Genomic DNA, 26,064 nt, shown 5'->3' with positions numbered 1-26,064 from the left:
AGATGTTTTAATTTGTGACAGATTACACTAAAGTGATGTTTTGCCCAAAAAATTTTTTTTTAAACCAGCAGCTACACATTCTGCAGCTTCTGGCTTTTAATAAATGAACACTTGCTTGTCCTGGAGTCCAGTGATATTTCCATCAGCTGTCGGGTGCTGCCGCCGCCATTGCGTGTAGGAGTACCCGGCAGTGTAGCCTTTCGACTTCACGCCGGGAATGCTGCTGCGCATGCACGAGGCCGCTCCTCTTTCCTACTGGCCCGACTGCCAGGGGAGGAGGAGGGAGCCTGCGCTGATGTCACGGGCCATGCTCTGGGCTCCCAAAAGTGGGAAAGGATACCTGTCTCCACTCCCCCCCCCCCCCCCCAAAAGGTGCCAATTGTGGCACGGAGGGGTGAAGGAATCCGATGAGCGGAAGTTCCACTTAAACCCTTTACAACCACTTTAACCTACAGGTAAGCCTAGATTAAGGCTTAACTGTAGGTGCAAGAAATATCTCCTAAACCTCCACGGTTTAGGAGATATTTACTATAATCACGGGCACCGCTGTCTACAGCGCGTGCATCATAGACAGTGGCGCAGGCGCACTATAGTGTGCCATTCCTCATTGAGGCCATGACGTCATCGTGGCTCCAGCCAATCAGAGTGCCGAAGCCGCGATGCGCAGAAGTAACCCCCCGGCAAGATGTCGGCTGCCTGGGGGTTGGAAGAGGATGGCTGCGGGGGATTCGATCGGAGGCGGGTATTGCATAATGAGCTAGTATGCCATGCATACTCATTATGCCTTTGTCTTGTAAGTGGTGTGTTTTTTTCGTAAAAATGGCAATGCCTAGATGTGAAAACGGAGCCTTACAGTGATCACTAATAACTTCCAGGTCCAATGCTGAGCAGCTGCCCTGCTGCATAGTGAGCATAGGGCAGGGTTTCTCAACTCTAGTCCTCAAGACTCCCCAACAGGTCATGTTTTCAGGTTTTCCCTCAGATGAAATGGCTGTGGTAATTACTAGGGCAGTGAAACTGATCAAATCACCTTTGAAAAAATAATGGAAAGCCTGAAAACATGACCTGTTGGGGCGCCTTGAGGACTAGAGTTGAGAAACGCTGGCATAGGTTGATGCTTACTTGGCACAGACACCATTCAAAGATTTCTTGCACTTTGTGAATAAACGCAAAGCTTTCTCTGATTGAAGGAGGTAGAGATTGTGACATTGTTGCCCCTCCTTTCTACCGCTTACATTCAGAGGTGCTAGGTTCAAATGAAAGGGGTTTTCCTCCCTTCAGCTGTTGTGATGGAAAACCCTTTGGCCTCATGCACACTGAACATTTTTACAGCAGTTGTTTTTGACTTCAGGGTTTTTTTCTTCTGCAGCCAATAAACTCCCCAGCATGTTATCCTGTGTTCATGTACACATAGGCTGACATCAGCCGTTTTTGGCAGTGATGTTTTCTGACTGGAAAGAAACCCACTATAAGTGGGTTTTGAGAGGAGGTTTTCAGCTATAAAGAACGCTCTAAGGCCCCATGCACACTGGATGTTGTACAAAACACCAGTAGCGTTGGCAGTAGAATGCTGTAGAATACATTTTTTTTTCCAGCGTTTTTGCGGTAGCGTTTTTCATTTTTTTTTTTATTTTTTTTTACAGCAAAAACAGTTCAGAAAATGCTACTGCAGAAATGCCTAAAAACTCATTCTACAGCTTGCTACAACTAATGCTAGCTGTATGCACATGACACCCAAGAGGCTTTGAGAACAATGCAGACCTTGGAGGTCTTGGCTACCAAGTGTGAGTGACATCAAATTTGATAAAGCCAAGATATATTGAATGTTGTAGTTGCATCAAAACTGCTTGGGGTCCATTGTGAGTAACCCGGGTGACAGCAGTACGAATAGTGTGGAGCAGTATGGTAATCCATAGTTGGTTGGGTGCCAAATGCATTAGAACATATTGGATGTAAATTCACTGTTTTCATAACACTGTTAAGTATGCTGGAAAAGCTTCCATTTTTTCCTTCACATATGATCTCCACTTAAAGCAATACTTAACCAAAAAATAAACCTTTTATTAACCACTTAAGGACCGCCTCCTGCACATATACATCGACAGAATGGCATGGCTGGGCACATGTACGTCCTGTACTAGTACCCAGCTGTGGGTCGCGGGCGTGCGCCCGCCACCTGGTCTGAAGCTCCGGGACCCGATTGCATTTTTTGCTGTGAAAATGACAATGGTCCCAAAATAGTGTCAAAATTGTCCGAAGTGTCCGACATAATGTCGCAATCACGAAAAACTATCCCCTATTTTGTAAACTCTATAAATTTTGAGCAAACCAACCGATGAACACTTATTGCGATTTTATTTACCAAAAATAGGTAGAAGAATACGTATCGGCCTAAACTGAGAAAAAAAACGAATTTTTTTTAATATATTTTTGGGGAATATTTATTATAGCAAAAAGTAAAAAATATTGAATTTTTTTCCAAAATTGTCGCTCTATTTTTGTTTATAGCGCAAAAAATAAAAACTGCAGAGGTGATCAAATACCACCAAAAGAAAGCTCTATTTGTGGGAAAAAAAGGACGTCAATTTTGTTTGGGAGCCACATCGCACAACCGCGCAATTGTCAGTTAAAGCGACACAGTGCTGAATCGCAAAAAGGAGCCTGGTCTTTTACCTGCATTTTGGTCCGGGTCTTAAGTGGTTAAATTGCAGCTTGCCAATTCTTGTTGCTGTAACTACTATTAAAGTGTTAGTTGGAGTTTAGCGTCAATTTGTTAGTATATCTAAAATCTGCTAGTCCATCGAACACTCCCTTCCTTCAAGACTGACAATGCTGCAGTCCAAAGGTGTCTGTTTCTCCTTCATCCAGAGTGGAGGCATTCTAATAGAGGAGATGTGTTGCTGGCCAGATCATCAGGTGATTACAGAGGGGGGAAAAAAAGCCTAAAAAAGAAAATTAATACAGCTGCCACATCTGATGTTTTGGTAAGCTGCAGTATATTACACTTTTGGTTTTGGGTTTAATATTGCTTTAAGAGTTGTTTTATTTTTTTTATTTTTTTCTGCTCACAATGCCTCCCACACATAATCGGTTTTCATTTTTTTCAAGGGTGTGATTCCTTGGCTCTGTTATTGTGAGGTGTGTAACTGTTTTATCAGTCAGCAGGCTCTTGTTGTTTTAACATTTTATTTTCCTAGTTAAAAGCCCTTTAGAAACTCCTATAATGTAATCTACTGGTTTAATATAATGTTAAATTGAGAGACGTTATCAATGCCATTGTGCATAGAGGGGAGGAATTTGAGATGCTCTTAGTCTTAATGTCCTTGATCCTGTTCTGTTAAATGATAGTAGGTCTCTGTAAAGCAGGGGTATCAAAACGTTTTAAACAAATAGCCAGATCACTGTGCTTCTGACTTAAAGCGGTGGTTCCCCTAAAAATAAACTTTTAACATTGCTTTTCACAAATTAATTACGATTAGAATCGGCTGGTTTTATTAAAAAAAAAACGTCCGTACATACCGTTTGCTATATTCGTTCCCACCGCCACTTCCGGGTACGATGCTGGCGGTGGGCGTTCCTAATTGATGGACAAGCATCCGACCGACGCATACATCGCGTCACGAGATGCCGAAAGAAGCCGATAGTCGGTGCGCATGCGCCGTATAGAGCCGCACCGACGTTCGGCTTCTTTCGGCATCTCGTGACGCGATGTATGCGTCGGTCGGATGCCTGTCACCGAATGTCTGCCCCCCCCCCCCCCTTTTTTTTTTTTTTTCCTGGCTGTCTCCCCGTCATTCGGCCCATGTGTACCCGACTTTGTGGTCAGTGGGTGTAAAAAATTGGCCAGTATGAAGAGAAATGTCCCATCATTTGTGTCAGTGAGATGAATAAAGCTCCATCAATGGTGTCAGTGGAAGAGACGGTGCCCATCATTGCATTGATGTCAGTGGAAGAGACGGTGCCCATCATTGCATTGATGTCAGTGGAAGAGACTGTGCCCATCATTGCATTGATGTCAGTGGAAGAGACGGTGCCCATCATTGCATTGATGTCGGTGGAAGAGACGGTGCCCATCATTGCATTGATGGCGGTGGAAGAGACGGTGCCCATCATTGCATTGATGGCAGTGGAAGAGACGGTGCCCATCATTGCATTGATGGCAGTGGAAGAGACGGTGCCCATCATTGCATTGATGGCAGTGGAAGAGACGGTGCCCATCATTGCATTGATGGCAGTGGAAGAGACGGTGCCCATCATTGCATTGATGGCAGTGGAAGAGACGGTGCCCATCATTGCATTGATGGCAGTGGAAGAGACGGTGCCCATCATTGCATTGATGGCAGTGGAAGAGACGGTGCCCATCATTGCATTGATGGCAGTGGGAGGAAGTATGCACTGTTGAATGTGACTAGTGCCCCACTGTTGGTATCAGTGGGAGGAATTGTTTTCCAACATATAAGTTGGAGAAAACTACCCCATTGTTGGTATCAGTGGAAGGGACCTCAAGCCAAGGGCCAAAAAAATAAAAGCAAAAGGGACTTGGAAGCTAAAGTTTATTCCGCGTATGGTTTACCTTCCCCCCGCTTTTCTCTTTTTGCCACTCATCAGCATTCTAATGGATTTTTTAAATGAAACCTTTCTGCTTTCATTATCTTATTTTAGATGTCATCACTGTGTCTCTGTGCTTCCCTATACAATGCAGGCATATCATGGCTAATGGTAGAAGCTGACAGGATGATGTAGATGTCTTTCTGAAAATGTTACAGCACCCTGTCATTATATGTGTAACTTTTCTGGACGCAGGCAGTCTGCATCCTGGGCTGTTCACTTGCATGTGATCGCTGCATGAGTGATTACATGTGAGTGGGTGCAATTAACTACGGGAGCCAGCAGCCTCCCATTGCTTTCAATGGGGCTGTTTACTCCCATCTAATTACGGGAACTAGGAATGCATTGATAGCATTTTTTTTTTTTTTGTACTCACCGATACCTGTCCGCAACTTTTGTTTACACTTCAGCTGCCGGCAATGGTACAAAGCATTAAAAGGTATTTACAAATGAAATATAAATTTTTTTTTGTGTTTTTTTTTTTTTTTTTTTTATGTGAAACATGTTGAAGGTGTAAAAATATTACCAAGCAAACAAAAAAAATATATATTTTTTTGATTTTGTTTATAAATTAGAAGTGAAAAAAAAAATCGCATCAGCAGGAAAATAATTAAATAGAGAAGGAGAATATGCTGTTAACTGGGGCTGATTAGCATCAATTAAGGGTTAATAAGGGGTTAAACAGAGGAACGTTTAACAACTTAAGCCCCGGACCATTTGGGTGGTCAAAGACCAGGCCACTTTCTTTATCGTACATCACGGGACACAGAGCGGCATATTCATTACTATATGGGTTATATGGAGTACCTTCAGGTGTTGACACTGGCAATCTCAAACAGGAAATGCCCCTCCCTCTATAACCCCCTCCCATAGGAGGAGTACCTCAGTTTTTACGCCAGTGTGTTGGTGTTGGTCATGGTTTAGCTTGCCTCCGCATCCTTGGGATTAGGTGAGCTACCGGTTCTGTCCAAAGGCCTCAGCGCTAAAGTGGTCAGTAACCGGACCCCAAACCCTTGGGGTATAGCCCATAATGCTTTTCTTTTTAGAGAGCTGGACCCTGGGCCCAGAACTTAGAAACCTTTGGGTGCCTAATGTTTCTGTTGCCAGAGTGCTATATGGGCCCAGGACAGTGGATCCTTCATAGGAACCCAGGGCCTGAAGGTCTAGACATCCCCACGGAGATGGGGGAAGATTGGGCCTCTTGCTTGGCAAAGTCCTGCGGCATGGAGCAGGTAAGTGAGGGGAAAACTTGCGGAACTTGGTTCTTAGCAGGTTTTTTTCTGGGGGGTCACAGGGGACATGCCTAAAGTTATGCGCTGCATCTGGCAAACTAGTCACATATCTTAATGATAGGATGGCTCTATGTGTATTATTCCCCATAAGAAGTGACCTCCCTTGTAGTGTTGGAAAAGCATTGAGTGGGGCCTGTGTGATATAAAGTGTATGTGTGTGTGTCAGAGAGCTGTGCTTACCTGCAAGCCTCCAGGCGATGCTCCATCAGTCTTCCTCCTCAGAGCCTGCAAGCAGGCAAAACGCTGTCCTCCTCGTGGTTCCAGGCTGGAGCAGAGAGGCTCCCTTCCCCCCCAACCCCCCCCCCCTATCGGAGGGCGCGCGCGCGCGTTCACGTGTTATAGGCGCAATTCGCGCCGTTTAGCTGAGGGGGGAAGGGCGGGACAGTGGTTTAAGGAAGGGGCGGCCCTTCCTTTTTCGTTCCAAACAGCTCATTCTATACATTGGAACTGGGGAGGAAAGACCAGAGCGGCAGCACGGGGCGCCGAGGACACACAGTGGCCAGAAAGGATATTGCAGTCTTCAGAAGACTGTTTTTCAAGCCTAGAAATAGGCTGTTTCTTTTCCATCTCATAGTTTTTCTTTGCAATACTACTCAGGGGGACAGAATGCTTTTTCTTTCCTGGATTTGAAACAAAAACGAAAAAAAAAAAAAAAAAAAAAGATTGAAAAAAAAAAAAATAAGTCATCTAGGGGAGAGGAAGCATTTTTTATCCCCCAAACAGGTGTTTGGGCAATTAACTTTTATAGTTCCAAATACCAATAGGTAGCAGGTGTACCTCGGTATTGTACCATGGCATCCGGGTCAGAGGGTACAAGAGGTGGGGATTCCCCCAGAGAGTCTGAGGTCTCGGACAAAGCTATGCCGCTGCTTTCCCCACAGGGAGCCTTAGGGCCATCGGGATCTAGGGCTGGAGCTGGCGCGGGTCAGTCCAACCCTAAGATGGTCACGGACGAGGTATTACTCACCTCTTTAAGAGAGATGGAGAAAAGAATGGGAAAAATGATAGCCACAGCTATGCGGGGCAGTAAACGGATTAGATCTCCGTCGCCCGAGCGCGGACCCTCAGAAGAGGAGGTCTTTTCCTCAGGGGAATTGGACGACCTCTTGAATAAGGACCAAGTAGGTTCAGGGATCGAAGATCCGGATACAGAGGAGTCTGGAGCAGTCTCCCAAGGGGAGAGCTGGTGGATTCAAGCCTTAACGGACTTGGTCCATAATGCATTCAACTTGCCAGTACCAGATCTCCAGGTATCTACGGTTTCAGCTTTGGGCTCACTGAGGGCGCCTCAAAGCAATGCAGTATTTCCGATCCACCCTCTACTAGAGGGAGTTTTGTTCCAAGATTGGAACAAGCCAGATAAAATCTTCTTACCACCTAAAAGATTCTCTGCCCTATATCCTATGGAAGATAAATTTTCCAAGAAATGGGCTACTCCTGCAGTGGACGCAGCCATCTCATGTATTAAGGATTCTATCCAGCAAGCGTCACGTTTATCGTTATCCCTTATCCATATGAGAAGACTCTTATGGTTAAAAAGCTGGGAGGCCGAGCCCCCATGCAAGAAGCTCCTGGTAGGGTTCCCCTTCCATGGAGGACGACTCTTCGGAGAAGACCTAGATAAATACATTCAAACCATTTCAAATGGCAAAAGTACTCTCTTGCCAACTAGGAGGAAGTTTCAGGGGCCTGCGTTTAAACGACAGTACTCCCCTGGGCAGGGGCCCTCTAATGCCAAACAGTATTGACGGCCTCCTGCGAAAGCAAACTTCGGCTTCAACAGCAAATCACAAGGACAGGCTGCTAGAGGCAGAAAGCAGTGGGTTCGCAAACCAGCAAAACCAGCCCCCAAGCCGACCTTATGAAGGGGCGCCCCCACCCACGAAGGTGGGGGGAAGGCTGCGACTCTTTTCAGAGGTTTGGGAAGCCAGCATTCCCGACGAATGGGTACGGTCTTCCGTGGCCACGGGCTACAAATTAGATTTCCTAAGGTTTCCTCCTCTTCATTTCCAGGAGTCGAGGATTCCAAACGATCCGGAGAAAGGAGCCGCATTAATGTCGGCATTAAATCATCTACTTTCCCAGGAAGTAATAGTAGAGGTACCAGTCCTGGAACAGGGGCTAGGTTTCTACTCCAACCTATTCATCATCCCGAAGTCCAATGGAGATGTCAGGCCAATTTTGGACCTAAAGATGGTAAATACATACCTAAAGATCCGCTCATTTCGGATGGAATCCGTGCGGTCAGCAGCTACCACACTCCAAAAGGACGACTTCATGGCGTCCATAGACATAAAGGATGCCTACCTTCATCTTCCAATTTATCAGCCACATCAAAAATATCTACGCTTCATGGTGGCTTCGCGTCACTTCCAATTCGTGGCGCTTCCCTTCGGGTTGGCTACGGCCCCCCGGGTGTTCACGAAGGTCCTAGCTCCAATCCTAGCCAAACTAAGGATCCAAGGGGTCACGATCCTAGCATACCTGGACGACCTCCTAGTCATAGATCACTCGTCTCCCGGCTTGGAGCGAGCAGTGGCCCTAGTGGCCCTCACGGTCCAATACCTCGAGAAGTTCGGCTGGGTCCTAAATCGAGAAAAGTCAGCTTTCCTGCCCACAAGGCAGTTGGAATATCTCGGCATGAGATTAGACACAGAACAACAAAGAGTGTTTCTACCGCTGAGGAAGGTCAAAGCCATCAAGGAATTAATCCTACTAGTTCTAAGCAAGAAGGAACCGACTATTCGCCTATGTATGAGGTTACTAGGCAAGATGGTGGCCACATTCGAGGCGGTACCATACGCCCAGAGCCACACTCGCATCCTGCAGGCAGCCATCCTGTCAGCATGGAGCAGAAGGCCACAGGCCTTGGATATCCCGTTGCCGCTCTCATCAAGAGTCCGACAAAGTCTGTGTTGGTGGTTAGACCCTCAGAATCTACTGAAGGGGAAGTCTTTCAGCCCAGTGGCTTGGAAGATAGTGACCACAGACGCCAGCCTGACGGGCTGGGGAGCAATTTTGGATGGTTGCACTCGCCAAGGTACTTGGGCAACGCCAGAGAAGCAGTTGCCCATCAACATCTTGGAGCTCAGAGCTGCTCGACTAGCCCTCAGGGCTTGGACGTCAAAATTGCAGGGGTTCCCGGTGAGAATTCAATCAGACAATGCCACGGCCGTGGCATACATAAATCACCAAGGGGGAACCAGGAGTCAAGCCGCTCAGAGAGAGGTGAGCTTGATTCTCCTATGGGCAGAGGCTCATGTGCCCTGCATATCGGCAATATTCATTCCAGGAGTGGACAACTTTCAGGCGGACTTCTTAAGCCGCCAGACTCTATTGCCGGGGGAATGGTCTCTGCATCCACAAATCTTTCAAGCACTCTGCCAAAGATGGGGAGTGCCGGACGTGGATATCATGGCATCGAGACTCAACAAGAAGCTAGACAAGTTCATGTCCCGCTCAAGGGATCCGATGGCCTGCGGAACCGATGCGTTGGTTTGCCCTTGGCATCAGTTCAAACTTCTTTATGCGTTTCCCCCGCTCCTGTTACTACCCCGCCTGCTGCGCAGGATCCGGGTGGAGCACATACCAGTCATCCTGGTAGCTCCAGCATGGCCCAGAAGGGCATGGTACTCACTAATCTTAAGGATGGTAGTGGGAGACCCTTGGACTCTTCCTCTACGGCCAGACCTGCTATCGCAAGGTCCGATCCTCCACCCTGCCTTACGGCATCTAAATTTGACGGCCTGGAAGCTGAATCCCTGATTCTCAGGGGTAGAGGTCTGTCTCAGAAAGTAATCTCTACCCTAATCAGAGCCAGGAAACCGGTCTCTAGGGTGATTTATTACAGGGTCTGGAAGGCCTATGTAGGCTGGTGTGAGTCCAAGCGATGGCTTTCTCGCAAATTTACCATCAATAGAGTATTACGTTTTCTCCAGCTAGGAGTGGATAAAGGATTGGCATTAAGCACAATCAAAGGACAGATTTCTGCTCTGTCAGTGTGGTTTCAGCGGCCGCTGGCCACCCACTCGCTGGTTAAGACCTTCCTTCAAGGGGTCTTGCGTATTAAACCTCCAGTTAAATCCCCGCTTTGCCCGTGGGATTTAAACCTTGTTCTGTCAAGTTTACAGAAACAACCGTTTGAGCCGTTGGCTGAAATTCCTTTGGTTTTACTGACAAGGAAGTTAGTATTTTTGGTCGCCATAGTTTCCGCAAGAAGAGTATCGGAACTGGCGGCCTTATCCTGTAAGGAACCATATCTTATTTTTTCATAAGGACAGGGTCGTTCTCCGCCCTCATCCTTCCTTCCTACCGAAGGTTGTATCCAGTTTTCATTTGAACCAGGATTTGGTATTACCATCCTTCTTCCCTAAACCTACTTCCAGAAAGGAAAGGTTGCTGCATACCTTGGATATCGTCAGGGCCATGAAGGCCTATCTTAAAGCTACAAAGAAGATCCGGAAAACAGATGTGCTGTTCATATTACCGGATGGGCCCAAGAAGGGGCAGGCAGCTGCAAAGTCCACCATTTCTAGGTGGATTAAGCAATTAATCACTCAGGCCTACGGCTTGAAAGGGTTGCCTCCTCCAGTATCATTAAAGGCTCATTCTACTAGGGCCATGGGCGCCTCCTGGGCAGCACACCACCAGATCTCTATGGCTCAAGTTTGCAAGGCGGCAACCTGGTCTTCTGTCCACACGTTTACAAAATTCTACCAGTTGGACGTAAGAAGGAAGTCTGATACAGCCTTTGGGCAGGCAGTGCTGCAGGCTGCAGTTTGAGACCCTCGGATTCCGGGGGCTCCTCTTTTTTGAGTTAAATTTAAAATGTAAGATTATTTTTCTCAACTAAGTTGGATTTATTATGATTTGAGTATTTCTCTAAATTAAATCCTTTTGTCTTGGAGATGTTCTCCCTCCCCTCATTGTGAGCATTGCTTTGGGACATCCCACATAGTAATGAATATGCCGCTCTGTGTCCCGTGATGTACGAGAAAGAAAAAGGGATTTTTAACACAGCTTACCTGTAAAATCCTTTTCTTGGAGTACATCACGGGACACAGAGCTCCCACCCCTCTTATGGGGACCATTTTGGGAGGCATACTGCTTGCTACAAAACTGAGGTACTCCTCCTATGGGAGGGGGTTATATAGGGAGGGGCATTTCCTGTTTGAGATTGCCAGTGTCAACACCTGAAGGTACTCCATATAACCCATATAGTAATGAATATGCCGCTCTGTGTCCCGTGATGTACTCCAAGAAAAGGATTTTACAGGTAAGCTGTATTAAAAATCCCTTTTTTTGCGATTCGGCACTGCGTCGCTTTAACTGACAATTGCGCGGTCGTGCGACGTGGCTCCCAAACATAATTTACGTTTCCCCCCCCCCCACAAATAGAGCTTTCTTTTGGTGGTTTTTGATCACCTCTGCGTTTTTTTTTATTTTTTGTGCTATAAACATAAATAGATTGACAATTTTGAAAAAAATTAAATATTTTTTTGCTATAATAAATATCACCCAAATATATAATATATAAAAAACATCGCAATAAGCGCTTGATTGGTTTGCGCAAACGTTATAGTGTTTACAAAATAGGGAATAGTTTTATGTCTTTTATTTTTTTTTTTTTTTTTACTAGTAATGGCAGCGATCAGTGTTTTTTTTTTTTTTTTTTTTTTTTTTTTCATGACTGAGACATTATGGTGGACGCATCGGACACTTTTGACACATTTCTGGGACCATTGTAATTTTCACAGCGATCGGTGCTATAAAAATGCACTGGTTACTGTTAAAATGACACTGGCAGTGAAGGGGTTAACCACTAGGTGGCGCTGTAGGGGTTAAATGTTCCCTGCCTTGTGTTTCTAACTGTAGGGGGATGGGCTCTCTGTCACATGGCACTGATCTCCGCTCCGAGTACACAGAGCCGAGAGCAGTGTTCTTCTCACTAGGCAGAGCAAGGAGATGCTTGTTTACACAAGCATCTCCCCTTTCTCTACCTCCGTGAGACGATCAAGGGGATCCCTGTAGCGATTGAGTCCGCGGGACCCGAGGCCCGACTGACGGGGAAGGGTCACAAGCGCCCACACGGTAGGCATTTAAAGGGCCACGCAGAGGTACGTGATAATGCCTGTCTGTGCCGTTCTGCAGACGTATATAAACAGTGGGCGGTCCTTAAGCGGTTAATAAAACTTGACGGGTTCTTTTAAACTGACTTCATTTGCAGATGAAGTTCATCCCTTTTTGACCTGTAGATGAATAAACAGAAAAATATATAAAATTAAAGAATGTTTCTTTTAGTGGCTGAGCAATGTTGTTGTTAAACATTATCAGACTGCTTTTTATTTTTATTTTTTTGACCGCTCCATTAGCTGGGACTTGGTTTACACTTCAAGGGTCACTAAAGGAAAAATTTTTTTTTAGCTGAAATGACTGTTTACAGGACATAGAGACATAATAGTTAACTGATTCCTTTTAAAAATGATTAAAAATAGATAAAAAAACAATCATATAATGTGCCTGCAGTGTAGTTTCGTTTTTGCTGTTGTTTGCTGGTTGTCTGATGTACAGAGAGCCACTAGAGGGCAGTCAGCCAATAGAGAGCAGTGATACTTTGTCTAAAACTCCTCAGCACCAATCCAGTTTCGTTTTACACACAGCTCCTTGATTGGTGACCACCGTGAGAAATCTCCCAGTACTGTGGTTATCAGGAAACAGGCAACCAGGAAGTGTCCAGAACAGAGAGGATTTACAGCAACATCAGAGCAAAAACGAACAATGAGCACATGAAACCAGTACTGCAGCAAGGTAAAGGAAGCTATTTAGCTAAAAAAAAAAAATTCCTTTAGTGACCCTTTCAGCTGTCGAAGGGGAACCCCACTTGCAGCTGAATGAGTCCTCGGTTGTTAAGGACACGGTGGCCTGCTCTTTAACAACTAGTAATTGCCAGCTTACTATTTGTTTACATTTCAGCTGTCGGTGGGAGAATCCCGTGGTCAGCTGAAAGAACCAAGCCTATGAGTACTGATACTTATGCAAATGTTTAGTATCGGTGCATTCCTATTGGGAACCCCCAATGGTGTTCTTTCATCTAATTGCGTACAAGGTTCCATAGCGGGTTTGAATACCACCCTTATGTAGGAGGATTTTTTCATCTCTGTGTATCACCGGAGGCAAGTCACTTCACTGGGTATATGAAATGGTTTACAACCACTTTAAGGGGATGGTGGTTGCATGTGAAATAAATTGGTACCCCAGCGAGGGTTCTCACAATTAGCTGTGAATAGAGGCGGCTCCATTGAAGGCAATGGGAGGCTGCCGTCTCTCACAGCTAACCGCAACCTTTCCAATGTAATTGTTCAAGCAGCAATCGCATGCAAGTGATTGGCCCTGGATGCTTTCAGTCTGTGCCAGGGCCGATGACTCGCATGTGATTTTCTCCTTGAACCATTATATGCGGGAGCTGGCAGTCTCCCATTGCGTTCAATGGGGCTGCCTACAGGAATGCTCACTAGGGTTTCAATCATCTAATTGCAGGCAGTGTGCATTTGCCAGTGTTGCAGCCATCTCTTCTCTACAGCCTTTAAAACACACATTTTACACCGTATATTTCAGCACTAAAAAGCAAAGGGCAGAGATCTGATATCATTCACGCTGAAAAGCTAGAGCATAGAGCTGTGGTGTAATCTGATAGCTGAGTGGAGGGAAGGGAGGCACCAACATAATGGGCTCATAAACAAAGAGTTACCTGCTCTGTGCTGGAAGGTGATTGGCCGTCTGCCTGCAGGTTGTTGTCGGATTAGTCTTTTTCAGTGACTCATGCAGAGAGATCAGAGAGGAACCAGGCTGTGTGCTTTGGATTCGGACCAGTACACCGTATAGAAAGATGTGCTTTGTTTGTGTTTTCATGTCTGACGTTTACAACCACTTTAAACTCAAACCACCTACCTACATGAATTGTAGGGCCCTTCTAACTGTAGAGTGGTTGTCTGACTTCAGTGTTGGTGGAGCCATGCATCGTCCATTTCTGGGGCTTACAGCAAAATACAGCAAATCCCATCTGCAACTGCAGCAGAGGGGCTCAGCAGGGCATGCCAGCCGCAATTGTCACCATTCAGCACTTGAGCTCCATAAGAGAAAGTCCATACCACTAATATGGACCCGGGGCTGGGTATTGATTGCTGTTACAATACTCTGCCGACTTCTATGCAAGCATTTAGTAAATGCACACTTTTGTTTCTTATTCTATCAATGTTGATGCGTTTTATTTGTTTTTAGCAAAAGTTGAACTATGCCTTTTATGCAACAAAAGTTTTGTTTAACCACTTCAGCCCCGGAAGAATTTACCCCCTGACCTGACCAGAGCACTTTTTGCGATTCGGCACTGTGTGTCGCTTTAACTGACAATTGCGCGGTCGTGCGACATGGCTCCCAAATAATAAAATTTACGCTCCTCCCCCACAAATAGAACTTTCTTTTGGTGGTATGTGATCACCTCCTGCTTTTTTTTTTTTTTTTTTTTTTAAGAGCCGCAATTTTGAAAAAAAACAACAATTTTTTTACTTTTTTTCTATAATAAATATCCCCCAAAAAGTTTAAGCCGATATGTATGCTACATATTTTTAGTAAAGAAAATCGCAATAAGCGTATATTGATTGGTTTGCGCAAAAGTTATAGCGTCTGGCATTTTTATTTTTTATTAGTAATGGCGGCGATCTGATTTTTATCATGACTGCAACATTATGGCGGACACATCGGACACTTTTGATGCCATTTTGGGACCATTGTCATTTATAAAGTGTTAAGTGCTATAAAAATGCACTGATTACTGTGTAAATGACACTGGCAGGGAAGGGGTTAAGTGTGTCCTAGGGGGTGATTCTAACTGTGGGGGGGATGGGATACCAGTGACGCGACACTGATCACTGCTCCAGATGACACGGAGCGTAGATCAGTGTCCTGTCACAAGGCAGAACAGGGAAATGCCTTGTTTACACAGGCATCCCCCCCTTCTGCAGCTCCGTGACACGATCGCAGGACACCGGCGGACATCGAGTTCACCGGCACGGCGCTCGCGGCAGGGGCATCCGTGCCATTCTGCTGACGTATATGTGCAGGAGGCGGTCAGCTAGCGGTTAAGGACTCGCGTACACTACAGCTTCTAAATGTAAGTTTAGGAGCTTTTGGCGTTTTTTTTGCCAAAGCTCCTGAAGTCAACTTTTACACATAGGCTTTTACAAGCGCTTAGAAGGTGCTGCGGTTAGGGGAGGTTCAACCTCCCACTCCTGAATCGCGTTCAGGATAGGAACGTTTTGACTGCCGATTTTGCTACGCTTTGCATTTTCACGTGGGCAGCGGTCAACCTAGTCTGTGTCTGGGCTCGTCTAAGCCCAAATACTTCTACCAATAAGAAGTTATTCATGGTTTAGTAGATCACATGTTCAATAAAGTCAAAACCCAAAACATTTCTCTAGTCTTACTTGCAAAGAGTTACTATATATATATATATATATATATATATATATATATATATATATATATATTTATTTTTGTGTAGACAACCTTGTTGCTGGGGGGGGGGGGGCAATAACATTACCAAACCCAAACCAACTTTCCTGAAAGATCTTTTGGCCATCTTTCTCTTGTCTGGAGAGGTATCAAAGTGCTCGCGAATTTTTAAAACCTATTTTTAGGGTTGGACAGTGAACCGCTACATCTGTGCTACTTTCACTTCATGGGGAATATTTTCTCTTTCTTGTTTAGAAGAAGCCTTTATTTTTTTTCCTCTAACATTTATAAAGCTTATTACTGGAAGTCATACATATTTTTATACCTCCTGTTTTTTTTATTTTTTATGTGGGCGTGCATGTTTTAGACTTTTGGTACTTCAATGCTCCTGGTATTGCTCTTATGCCAAAGTTAACATTGTGTGTTTTTCTTTTGTGATGAGTTAAATAGATAACGTTCAAATAAAAAGTTATTCTATTCATAGCCAAGGTTGTGTAGCATGAAGTCACTGTGTTATGTCATGTGATACGAGTGCTTCTGAAATCCAATTTAACCACCGACGCAAGCAGGTCATGAGTCTGAGTACTGGAATCTAATTTAAGTAGTAGGTTTCATTTACTGTTTAATGTGCCACAAAGTATACCTTTACTTAGAGGTATACTTTGTGGCACAGAAGTAATACTTGTTTCATGGGGTAGTACATGCAGACTTTTGTGTATGGTATCCTTGATGTTAAAGTTTATCCTTTTTCTCAGGAAAGAGTAAATTAATTGGCATTAGAGCAGACAAGCAAGAAAACCATAATCCTTCAAACTCTGGGAGCCCCTACACTGGGGAGCATGACTGTAAGCAAATACTTTGCTTTTCTCCAAGTTGGTGCCTAAGCTTCGCACAGCGCAGGACAGGTATCTTGGCTATTCAAAGGCAGCTAGCTCTACATTGTGTGGTGCTAATAAGGCATGGGTGATTGAAATTGGGACAGAAAAATTTGCATCGGTATGTTAAATTGTGTCTGAAAAAAAAGTGTAAATATGGTGTATCCTAAATATAAGAAAACATTCTAGTGCATTGTCAACACATAAATACTTCAATATTCAATTCATAGCTTGGCCACAGGTTTGCTTTACTCTGAGCAGCTATATGTGGCGTTTTAAAATACAGAGCAGGGGCGTCCATGCAGAGACACTCACAGTATTCCATAGGTTCTGGAGGGACAGGCGACACAGAGACTGGGAATATAGCAGTGCAACCGGGGGACTATTGAAAAGGGAAGCTAAAAGAAAATGTTAAAAAAAAAAAAAATCGTACATCTGAGTTGTATTTTTGCTTAAAGCGGGAGTTCACCCCCAAATCAACTTTCTGATATTAGTTCCAGCATACTGCTAACATCTGCAGTATGCTGTTTTTTTTTTTTTTTTCCCCCGCTGCTTATCGTTTTATGAGCCCTTGTTATCCAGCTCCGAGCGGGGATCGCTTCCGGGTATAGGCGTTCCTAAGCGAAGACGGCTAAAGCGCGTCACGGCTTCCAAAAATACCCAAGAGTGACACTCGGGTGTTTACGGTGCCTGCGCAGTCAGCTCTACACGGCAGGCGCCGTTTAGCGCCGTAAACACCCGAGTGTCATTTCAGGTATTTTCGGAAGCCGTGACGCGCTTTAGCAGCCCGTCGATCAACTCCTCTTTGCTTAGGAACGCCTACTCCCCGCAGGATTCCCCCGCTCGGAGCTGGATAACAAGGGCTCATAAAACGATAAGTAGCGGGGGAAAAAAAAACCAGCATACTGTAGATGTTAGCAGTATGCTGGAACTAATGTCAGAAAGTAGATTTGGGGGTGAACTCCGGCTTTATTAAAGGGGAGTTCCAGGCTTTTTTTATGTTTATTAAAAGTCAGCAGCTACAAAAAGTATAGCTGCTGGCTTTTAATAAACAGACAATCACCTGCTCCACGTTCCAGCGACGCGCCGCCCGAAACTCCGCTCCTCTCCCCCCCTCTCCGGCCGGTGCCTTCATTCCTAGTGTGGGCACCCGGCCGTGACAGCTTTCGGCTTCACGGCCGGGCACTCACTGAGCATGCGCGAGCAGCGCTGCGCTCTGAGTGGTCAGGCGATCGCCTGGGACCTGTCACGTGTCCCAGGCGATCGCCTACAGGAAGGGGCCGCGGTAGGCAATATGACGTATTGCCTAAGCGGTCCCTGGGTGGAAGGAGAAAGTGCGACAGAAAGTCCCACTCCTACTGAAGCCCCCCCCCCAAATGTGGCATGTAAGGGGGTGAGGAGTGGTTTAAGCGGAAGTTCCACTATTGGGTGGAACTCCGCTGTAATACATTACACTCTCTGACTATAGAGTCCCATTTAGATTTACCACCAACTATTTAGTGCCTGGGTACATATTGATTGCATAGTTTGGATTGGTCCCTATATTTCATATTAAATGTAAATCTGAATGACATTGTGTCATACAAGCATGTTGTAATTTGTATGGTGAGCTTTACCTTCACCGCAATTTACAATCTGACCAGGCAATTTTTTTTTATTTATTTTTTTTACTTTACATTTACTGTGTAATATGGGAACCTGCCTGAACTAACAATTCAATTTGTATCCAATCAGCCAGGTCCTTGTGCAATTTAAGAGATTGCACTGTATAATCTGGATTGAAACATGCTTTAGTTTGAGTGATCCTGTGTGAGCCAACAATTTTTTTTAATTTTTTTTTACTTTTATCGAAGGTAAAAAGATGACAATAAAAACCTCCAGAAGCTCTCAACCTTCCCCACACTAAACGAGAAACAGTTTGCCTTGAGATGAGCACTAAAGTATCTGTTCAGCTTCCATTACCACTTTTAACACTTCAATTTTTGTTTTATTTTTTTCTGCAGGTTTAAGATTTTAATTTGAAACCAAAAAAATCCAGATTTATCAATGGTTGCAAAAAGATAACGATTGGCGAAAGTTGTGAATTGTGGAAAAATGAGTTCCCTAAAGCCAAGTGGGCTTAAAGCACCTTCCAGAATATCGAAGCCTGGCGCTTTAACTGCTAAATCTTCTGCTGCTACTGCTGGTAAGATTATTATTATTATTATTATTATTATTATTATTATTATTTTTTATTTTATTTTCCTTCATAAATGAACATGTTCCTTCCACTCCCTAGTAGTTTCTCATATACAAGTGGTTCCATTGTCTTTAGGAATTGTGGTATTTACAATACTGTCAGGGATCCAACCTTTTTCCAAAGGAAATGCTGTGATAGAAAGGAAATTTCACTTGTGCATTTCACTTTGCATCTATGCAAGCCTGTTCATACTGAGTGCATTTTTAAACCACAGAGGAGCCTGGTATAACCTTTCAAACCTAAAGTATGGTGCCATATAATGTCTCTGAATTTTTTTCTTTTAGGTCATCTTTCGGTGCCAATGTTGTAGTGTTGGTGAATGTATTTCTTACTTTCCATGCTTTTATAAAATGCATATTGGTAGCAATTTTGAATTGTTCTCCCATATCCTATTGTCGCAGGAGAAAAGCAACCCCTGTACATTTTAGTGCTGAGCTTTTCGCTGTCTGTCTTTCAACTAGGCACATTGCAGTGTTCCAGTTCACTCGCCTAATATCACCCTTCAATGTAAGCATCAACTTGGTTGTCTCTCTTTAAAGCGGTTGTAAACCGCATAAACATTTTTTTTTTTTTTTTCAAACCTGCAAGGCAAAAGGCATAATCAGCTAGTATGCACCGCATACTGGCTGATTATGAAATACTTACCTCGGAACGAGGTGAAGAACACTTACCTGGTCCACGCCAAGCGAGATGTCATCTTGCGTGTCTTCCGGGTATCGCCACTCCAGCGCTGTGATTGGCGATGACGTCACTCCCGCGCGGGAGATTAAAATTCGGCAAGGTCGTGGATTCCCCCCTGCGCCGCTGCAATCAGTGGCGTATTGCGAGGGGAATATCTCCTAAACCATACAGGTTTAGGAGATATTCTTTATACCTACAGGTAAGCCTTATTATAGGCTTACCTGTAGGTAAAAGTGAAAAAAGTGGGTTTACAACCACTTTAACTTCAATCATGTCTGTTAAGGTGGCGTAATAACCTGTATCCTAATTTTTGGACCACTCCTATGTGTGGAATTGATTGCTATAAATCTGTTAATTACTTTACATAGTAGGTGAGGTTGAAAAAGACAAGTCCAACATATGTGTGTGATTTTATGTCAGTATTACATTGTATATCCCTGTATGTTGTGGTCATTCAGGTGCTTATCTAATCGTTTTGTTTTTTTTTAATTATCGATGCCCCCTGCTGAAACCACTGGCTGTGGAAGAGAATTCCACATCCTAACTGGAGGTCGACCGATATGGGTTTTTCTCTGGCCGATGCCGATATTTAGATATCGCGGCGGCCGATGGCCGATATAGGATGCAGTTTTTTGGGCCGATATGTTAGGCCTGATTTTTTTATTTATTTATCCCCCCCCATCTTATAAAATCTAACATTTGGACCCCTTTCACACTGGGGCGTTTTTCAGACGCTTTTAGGCTAAAAATAGCGCCTGCAAAACTGCTCCCCTGCAGTCTCAGTGTGAAAACCCGAGTGCTTTTTACACTGAGGTGGTGCACTGGCAGGACGTTAAAAAAAAAGTCCTGCAAGCAGCATCTTTCGAGCGATGTATAGATCTCAAAGATAGGATGATTATCGCCCTCTTCCCAAAAGGTGGCCCTACGGTCTATCCTCCTGGGATTAGTCAAATTCCAAAAAACCAACCTCCTTAGATTTTTTTCTATCGGCAGCTGATCGCAACATATTGGAAATCTGAAGTAACCACTCCCCCTCCCCCCACAAGTAGATCACCATTTTCAATGACGTTATGCTTATGGAGGAGATGCAGGCTACGGAGGGTGGGAGACAACTCAGATAAACACCTTAAACTATAGTATATCTGGGTCCATTTTTCAACCTCAGATGACTCAAAAGAATTACTAGAGGTTGAGCTGAGAGATGCCTTTGGTGCTCACAGTTGGAACATCACTGAATTAAGTGGTTCAGCTGAGTAGATGACCACGCCCCAATGAATGGCCCTCTGAACACTCAACCATACTGAGAATGTAAGGTAGCAATTGCACTAACTGTATATCTATACCCCCCCTATCCCCGCCCCCTTCTTTTTTCCCCCCCATCCCTCCTTACCCCTGGTTTATATACCATTTTATATATCCAACTGATTGGATACACTAAATACTAGATATTGACCGCAACTTTCACATAATGTTATCTGCAATTATATGACCTAACTGTGTGTAACATTTATATGGTGGTATTCATCTACCATTACCCCCTAAACCCCCCTTATTCTTCTGTACCCCCTACTGCTTTATTTTAAAAATGGTTAATAAAAATATATTCAACCTTAAAGATTTTAGTAATGACAATGGTATCATTAGCAGTAATCAGCATGGATTCATGAAGAATCGTTCTTGCCAAACCAATCTATTAATCGCAAAACCTGGCCGGGTCCTTTAGCTGCCTAAAGGTCCGGGTCTTAAGTGGTTAAAAGACCGCTGCGCAAATACCGTGTGACATAAAATATTGCAACAATCGCTATTTTTTTTTTCCTAGGGTCTCTGCTAAAAAAAATATATAATGTTTGGGGGTTCCAAGTGATTTTCTAGCAGAAAATACAGGATTTTTACTTGTAAGCAACAAGTGTCAAAAAAAGATTTAGTCTTTAAACGGTTAAACAGAAAACTCCTACACATGGCGTTTAATCCTTTTTGAAGTTTAAACAGATTCAGGTACATTATCGTATCTATCGGCGGGCGTAGCGTATCTCAGCTACACTACGCCGCCGTAACTTAGGGCGCAAGTTCCGTATTCAGAAAGAACTTGCGCCCTAAGTTACGGCGGCGTAGTGTAAATGTGTCGGCGTAATCCCGCCTAATTCAAATTTGGCTGGTAGTGGGCGTGTTTTATGTTAAACTATCATGACCCCACGTAATTGACGCTGTTTTCGAACGGCGCATGCCTTCCCGCCCAGACCAATTTTTAGCATTCAGCACTGTTGCACTTTGAATGACAATTGCGCGGTCATGCTACACTGTACACAAACAAAATTTTTATCATTTTGTACCCAGAAATAGAGCTTTCTTTTGGTGGTATTTGATCAAAAAAAAAGACCGAAAATTTAGAAAAAAAAAGTATTTTTTTGTTTCTGTTATAAAACATTGTAAAGTACGTTTTTCTCCTTCACTGATGGGAACTGATGGTACTGCACTGACGGGCACCGATGAGGTGGCATTGATGGGCACTGATAGGCGGCACGGATGGGCACTGATAAGCGGCACGGATGGGCACTGATAGGTGGCACGGATGGGCACTATTGTATGTGTTGTACTAATGGATGCCAATCAGTGCCAAACAATGCCTGCCAATCAGTGATGCCCATTGTGGGCACTGATTGGTATCCATTTTTTGTGTCCTCCTCATCCCTGGTGGTCTAGGGTGGCATCCTTCTTCTTTTTTTTTTTTTTTTTTTTTTTATCCCTGGTGGTCTATATGGCCATCCCTGGTGGTCTGGCACATTCAACCCACAATTCTGTCCTGTCTGGCACATTCAACCCACAATTCTGGAAAACTATACGTGAAGAACATTTTTAGTGTGATGCATAGTAGTTGTGTTGCAGCACAGGTTTACAAGAACCTGGGCATACCTTTACCTTCAGAAATGGAGGAATGTCTCACAAAAATCTAGATTTTGGTATAGTACTGAATTGGTGTGGACAGGGGCTGCACATGTCATGGTTCTGTCAATGAATTTGTCTATACACTAGCCTGACACTGTAACACTTATTTTTTTTTTTTTTTTTTATTAATTTGTTTTATGTTCTTGAATAGGTCTTGGTATAACGCTTAACTTTTTTTTTTTTTTTTTTTTTTTACAACAGCCCCTCCTCCTGTGAAGGCAGCAGAGAAAGCTGCTAGTGCACCACCTCCAGATGCTCCTGAAGAGTTTGTAGATGACTTCAGAGTTGGGGAACATGTATGGGTTAATGGCAACAAGCCTGGATTTATCCAGTTCCTTGGTGAGACTCAGTTTGCTCCAGGTCAATGGGCAGGGATTGTATTGGATGACGCAATTGGTAAAAATGATGGAGCAGTTGCTGGAGTCAGGTATTTCCAGTGTGATGCCTTGAGGGGGATTTTTACAAGACCGTCAAAATTGTCACGGAAACCACTTGAAGATGAGATTAATGGCACACAAACCCCATCCAGAGCTACCTCACCAACCTCGGTGTCTTCTGCAAATGTGTCCCCTGTCCCTGCTGCTGCAGCAACCCCTCTCAAAAGTGCTGCATCTTCTAAGGAACTTGCTACACCTTCCCAGCTGAGCAACCTCACTCGAACAACAAGTGACTCAATTTCAAACCTTTCAGAAACGGGATCAGTCAAAAAAGGGGAACGGGAACTCAAGCTAGGAGACAGAGTTTTAGTAAGTAGATTTAAATTTCTTACCTTAATGCTTTCTGCCTGAAAAAAAAAAAAATTCTCCCTACTTTAAAAATATATAGCTTGATTTTTGATTTGACAGTTGCTGAACTTCATATTCTATTGCTGTAATGATATTGACTGATGTGACTGTACAACGCATATGTACAGTGCTGTGTAAATTGACGGTGCTATATACCTGAAATGCATAAAATAAATAATTTAGACTTGCCAGTAATGGCTTTATATTCACAGGAAATTTAGAACAGGATCATGGCAGTGTGTTGACTACCTAAGGCGGGGGTCAGCAATCCGTTGGTCGCGAGCTACCCGTCGACCACTGGCAGGTGATGGTTAGCTTGCGATTGCATCACATTGTTGCCCACCTGGTCTTCTCTTCAATGCTCCATAGAGGCAGAGGTGCACGCTTGCAAATCTAAGGCTGCAGAGGCAGCCCTATCCCTTGCATGTATGTGGCTGCGGGGCGGAAAAAGCCTCCATAATAGCTTGGGTGGGATCTGACTCTTCTCCTAACATGCCTGAGCTGTTGCTCTTCCATTCTGATTTTCGGATTGCCGGAAGGGATCAGCGCCAGGACATGTATGTTTGCCAATGCGCTACTCTGCATTAAAAAATAACTTTTGTGCCCTCCTAACACCCCAGCCCCCCCGATGCACCAGCACTCTGCCCTTCTGACAGCACAGTACCATTCACTTCTGACCTCCCCAATGCCATAACATCTTGACCACCAGCACCATGCCCTTCTCATCCTCCCCAATATCATGCCCTCCTAACACTCCACAATATCATACCCTCCTGATTCCCCCCCCCCCCCCATATTGACACCCCAGTTGTCCTGTACCCCCTGTACTGTGCCCTCCTGACCTTAAAGTACTCTTCTGATCCCCCTGTACCGTGCCCTACTGACCCCTGTACGCTGCCCTACATCCCACTGACCCCTGTACGCTGCCCTACATCCCACTGACCCCTGCACGTTGCTGTTTGATGTTGAATTTTAAAAGCAACGGCAAGCCTGCTGATCTCACAGGTTTGCTGATGTGACCGAACACCGCTGCTCTTAGGATTAAACATCAATACAGCGTTATGGACAACTAAATAGAGGTCGACCGATATGGGTTTTTCTCTGACCGTTATAGCCAGTAGGACCGCCCCCATACTGGGCTATACTGTGCAGTTTTGCTGTTTTTAAATGTTCTGCCTAGTCATCTCCTGAAGGTGGCGCTATAACCCTAAGGTCAAGACTGAAATTGCTGTGTCCGTTATAACTTCAGAAAATCCTATTTTTTACTTTACAGGGTTAGATGGATGGTTTAGAACGTAGCATAGAGCAGGTTTAGCGTTTTAGATTTTGCCTGAACGTCCACTTTAAGGCTATCGCCACCTTTAGCAACTTGTTGCGTTACACCAGTATTTAGGGTGTAACATGTTATGCACCCCAACCTTCATCCCCTGACAGCGGACAAGGCTTCCCCTCGTCTACAACCACTGTCACTTTTAATATTGACGTGAATGTGCGGAGTGTCATCAGAACGGAACTTTAGCTCTGCTTTAACCACTTAAGGACCTCCTGCACATATACCTTGGCAGAATGGCACGGCTGGGCACATGCACGTACAGGCTGTGCTATTGTCCAGTCACGGGCGCGCGACCCTGGCCGATGCTCCGGGACCCGCAGACCCGATCGCCGCTCGAGTCCCGCGATCGGTCCCCGGAGCTGAAGAACGGGGACAGCTGTGTGTAAATGGCGTTGATCAGCGTTTTTTTTTTTTTTGACTGCATCGTTATGGCGGACACATCGGACAATTTTGACACATTTTTTGGATCATTGTCATTTTTACAGCAAATACAGGGAGTGCAGAATTATTAGGCAAATGAGTATTTTGACCACATCATCCCCTTCATGCATGTTGTCTTACTCCAAGCTGTATAGGCTCGAAAGCCTACTACCAATTAAGCATATTAGGTGATGTGCATCTCTGTAATGAGAAGGGGTGTGGTCTAATGACATCAACACCCTATATCAGGTGTGCATAATTATTAGTCAACTTCCTTTCCTCAAACTCAACATTAAAGGGGCGTTTCACCCAAAAGTGGAACTTTTGCTCATTTGTCCCCCCCCCCTTCCGGTGCCATATTTGGCACCTTTCGGGGGAGGGGGGCTTATACCTGGGAGACTGGGCTTCGCATTATGTCAGAAGCTCTGCTCCCTCCTCCTTCCCCTGCCGCTGGGCCAGTAGGAGTGTGTAGCGGTGCCTCGCGCAGTAGGGACCTGGCGTGAAGCCAATTTTTTCTGGACTCCAGGACAGGTAAGTGTCCTATTATTAAAAGGCTGCAGTATGTGTAGCTTCTGGATTTTGATTTTTGCAGAGGTGGGCGGACCTCCACTTTAAACAAAATGTTTTCAATGCACTGGAAGTGTTGGTATGCAATTGGATCCCATAGGTTTGACCTTTTTTGCTCATTGTATTTTGTGTCTGAAATTGCTCGTTCTATTATTTTTAGATTTGCAAATCATTATGCAGAAATGAAACCCATTTTTATTTGGCTAACAGACCTGTCACTTCCAGTATGTATTTAGAGCTGGGAGTTCTCATGGCTTTAGTAAAGAGCTATTTTTAGAGTGTCACTTGACTTGGGTAACTTCCTGCTGACTCCATCTGTTATATCTGCTTTACTTTTATCTGGGTGTTTTGAGAGAATGAGCATGTCAAAGTATACAAGTAGGTAAAAGGATTATAGGACTTTTGTTTGGTTCATCATTTTTTCCAAACAACTGATCTGAAAAGGCTTGTCTATTAGGACACCTGTGAGCAGATGAAAAACACCCCCATTTAACCCATTCATGCACTTGTTAGGGCCCTTTCACACCAGCGGACGAACGGTCCGCTTTTCATAAGTCCGTTTACGGACTTACAATGGTTCCCTATGGGATCACGGCCGTAAGCGGATGGAGCATCAGCTAACGTGCGTAATCACCCGCCTCCGTCAGATCCGTTTTTTCAGACGGAAGAAAACCCTATTTTTCTTCCGTCGATCGGATGAATACGGACAGATGGTCCGTATTCATCCGATTCCCCATAGGGGAGAGCGGAGGAGAGACAGGGCGGTCTCTGCACTGTGCGGAGACCGCCCTGTCAGCCGACAGCTCAGCGGGGA

General features: G+C 44.6%; 1 protein-coding gene across 9 annotated transcripts in view; it reads left to right on the top strand.

The window, feature by feature from the left end:
- The window catches only part of CLIP1 (CAP-Gly domain containing linker protein 1), a 193,397-nt gene that overhangs the window by 23,490 nt on the left and 143,843 nt on the right, over positions 1 to 26,064 (top strand). For all 9 annotated transcript variants that reach the window (XM_040347206.1, XM_040347249.1, XM_040347253.1 and 6 more), the window contains exons 2-3: positions 18,286 to 18,467; positions 22,347 to 22,891. In XM_040347206.1, the coding sequence (XP_040203140.1) occupies positions 18,377 to 18,467; positions 22,347 to 22,891 (636 nt within the window). In that variant the 5' untranslated portion in view covers positions 18,286 to 18,376. The remainder of the gene's footprint in view (positions 1 to 18,285; positions 18,468 to 22,346; positions 22,892 to 26,064) is intronic.

Source organism: Rana temporaria, chromosome 1, assembly GCF_905171775.1.
Source record: "Rana temporaria chromosome 1, aRanTem1.1, whole genome shotgun sequence".
Classification (NCBI taxonomy): domain Eukaryota; kingdom Metazoa; phylum Chordata; class Amphibia; order Anura; family Ranidae; genus Rana; species Rana temporaria.
Note: the sequence above shows the minus strand (reverse complement) of the source record. Positions and strands in the feature narration are given on the sequence as shown.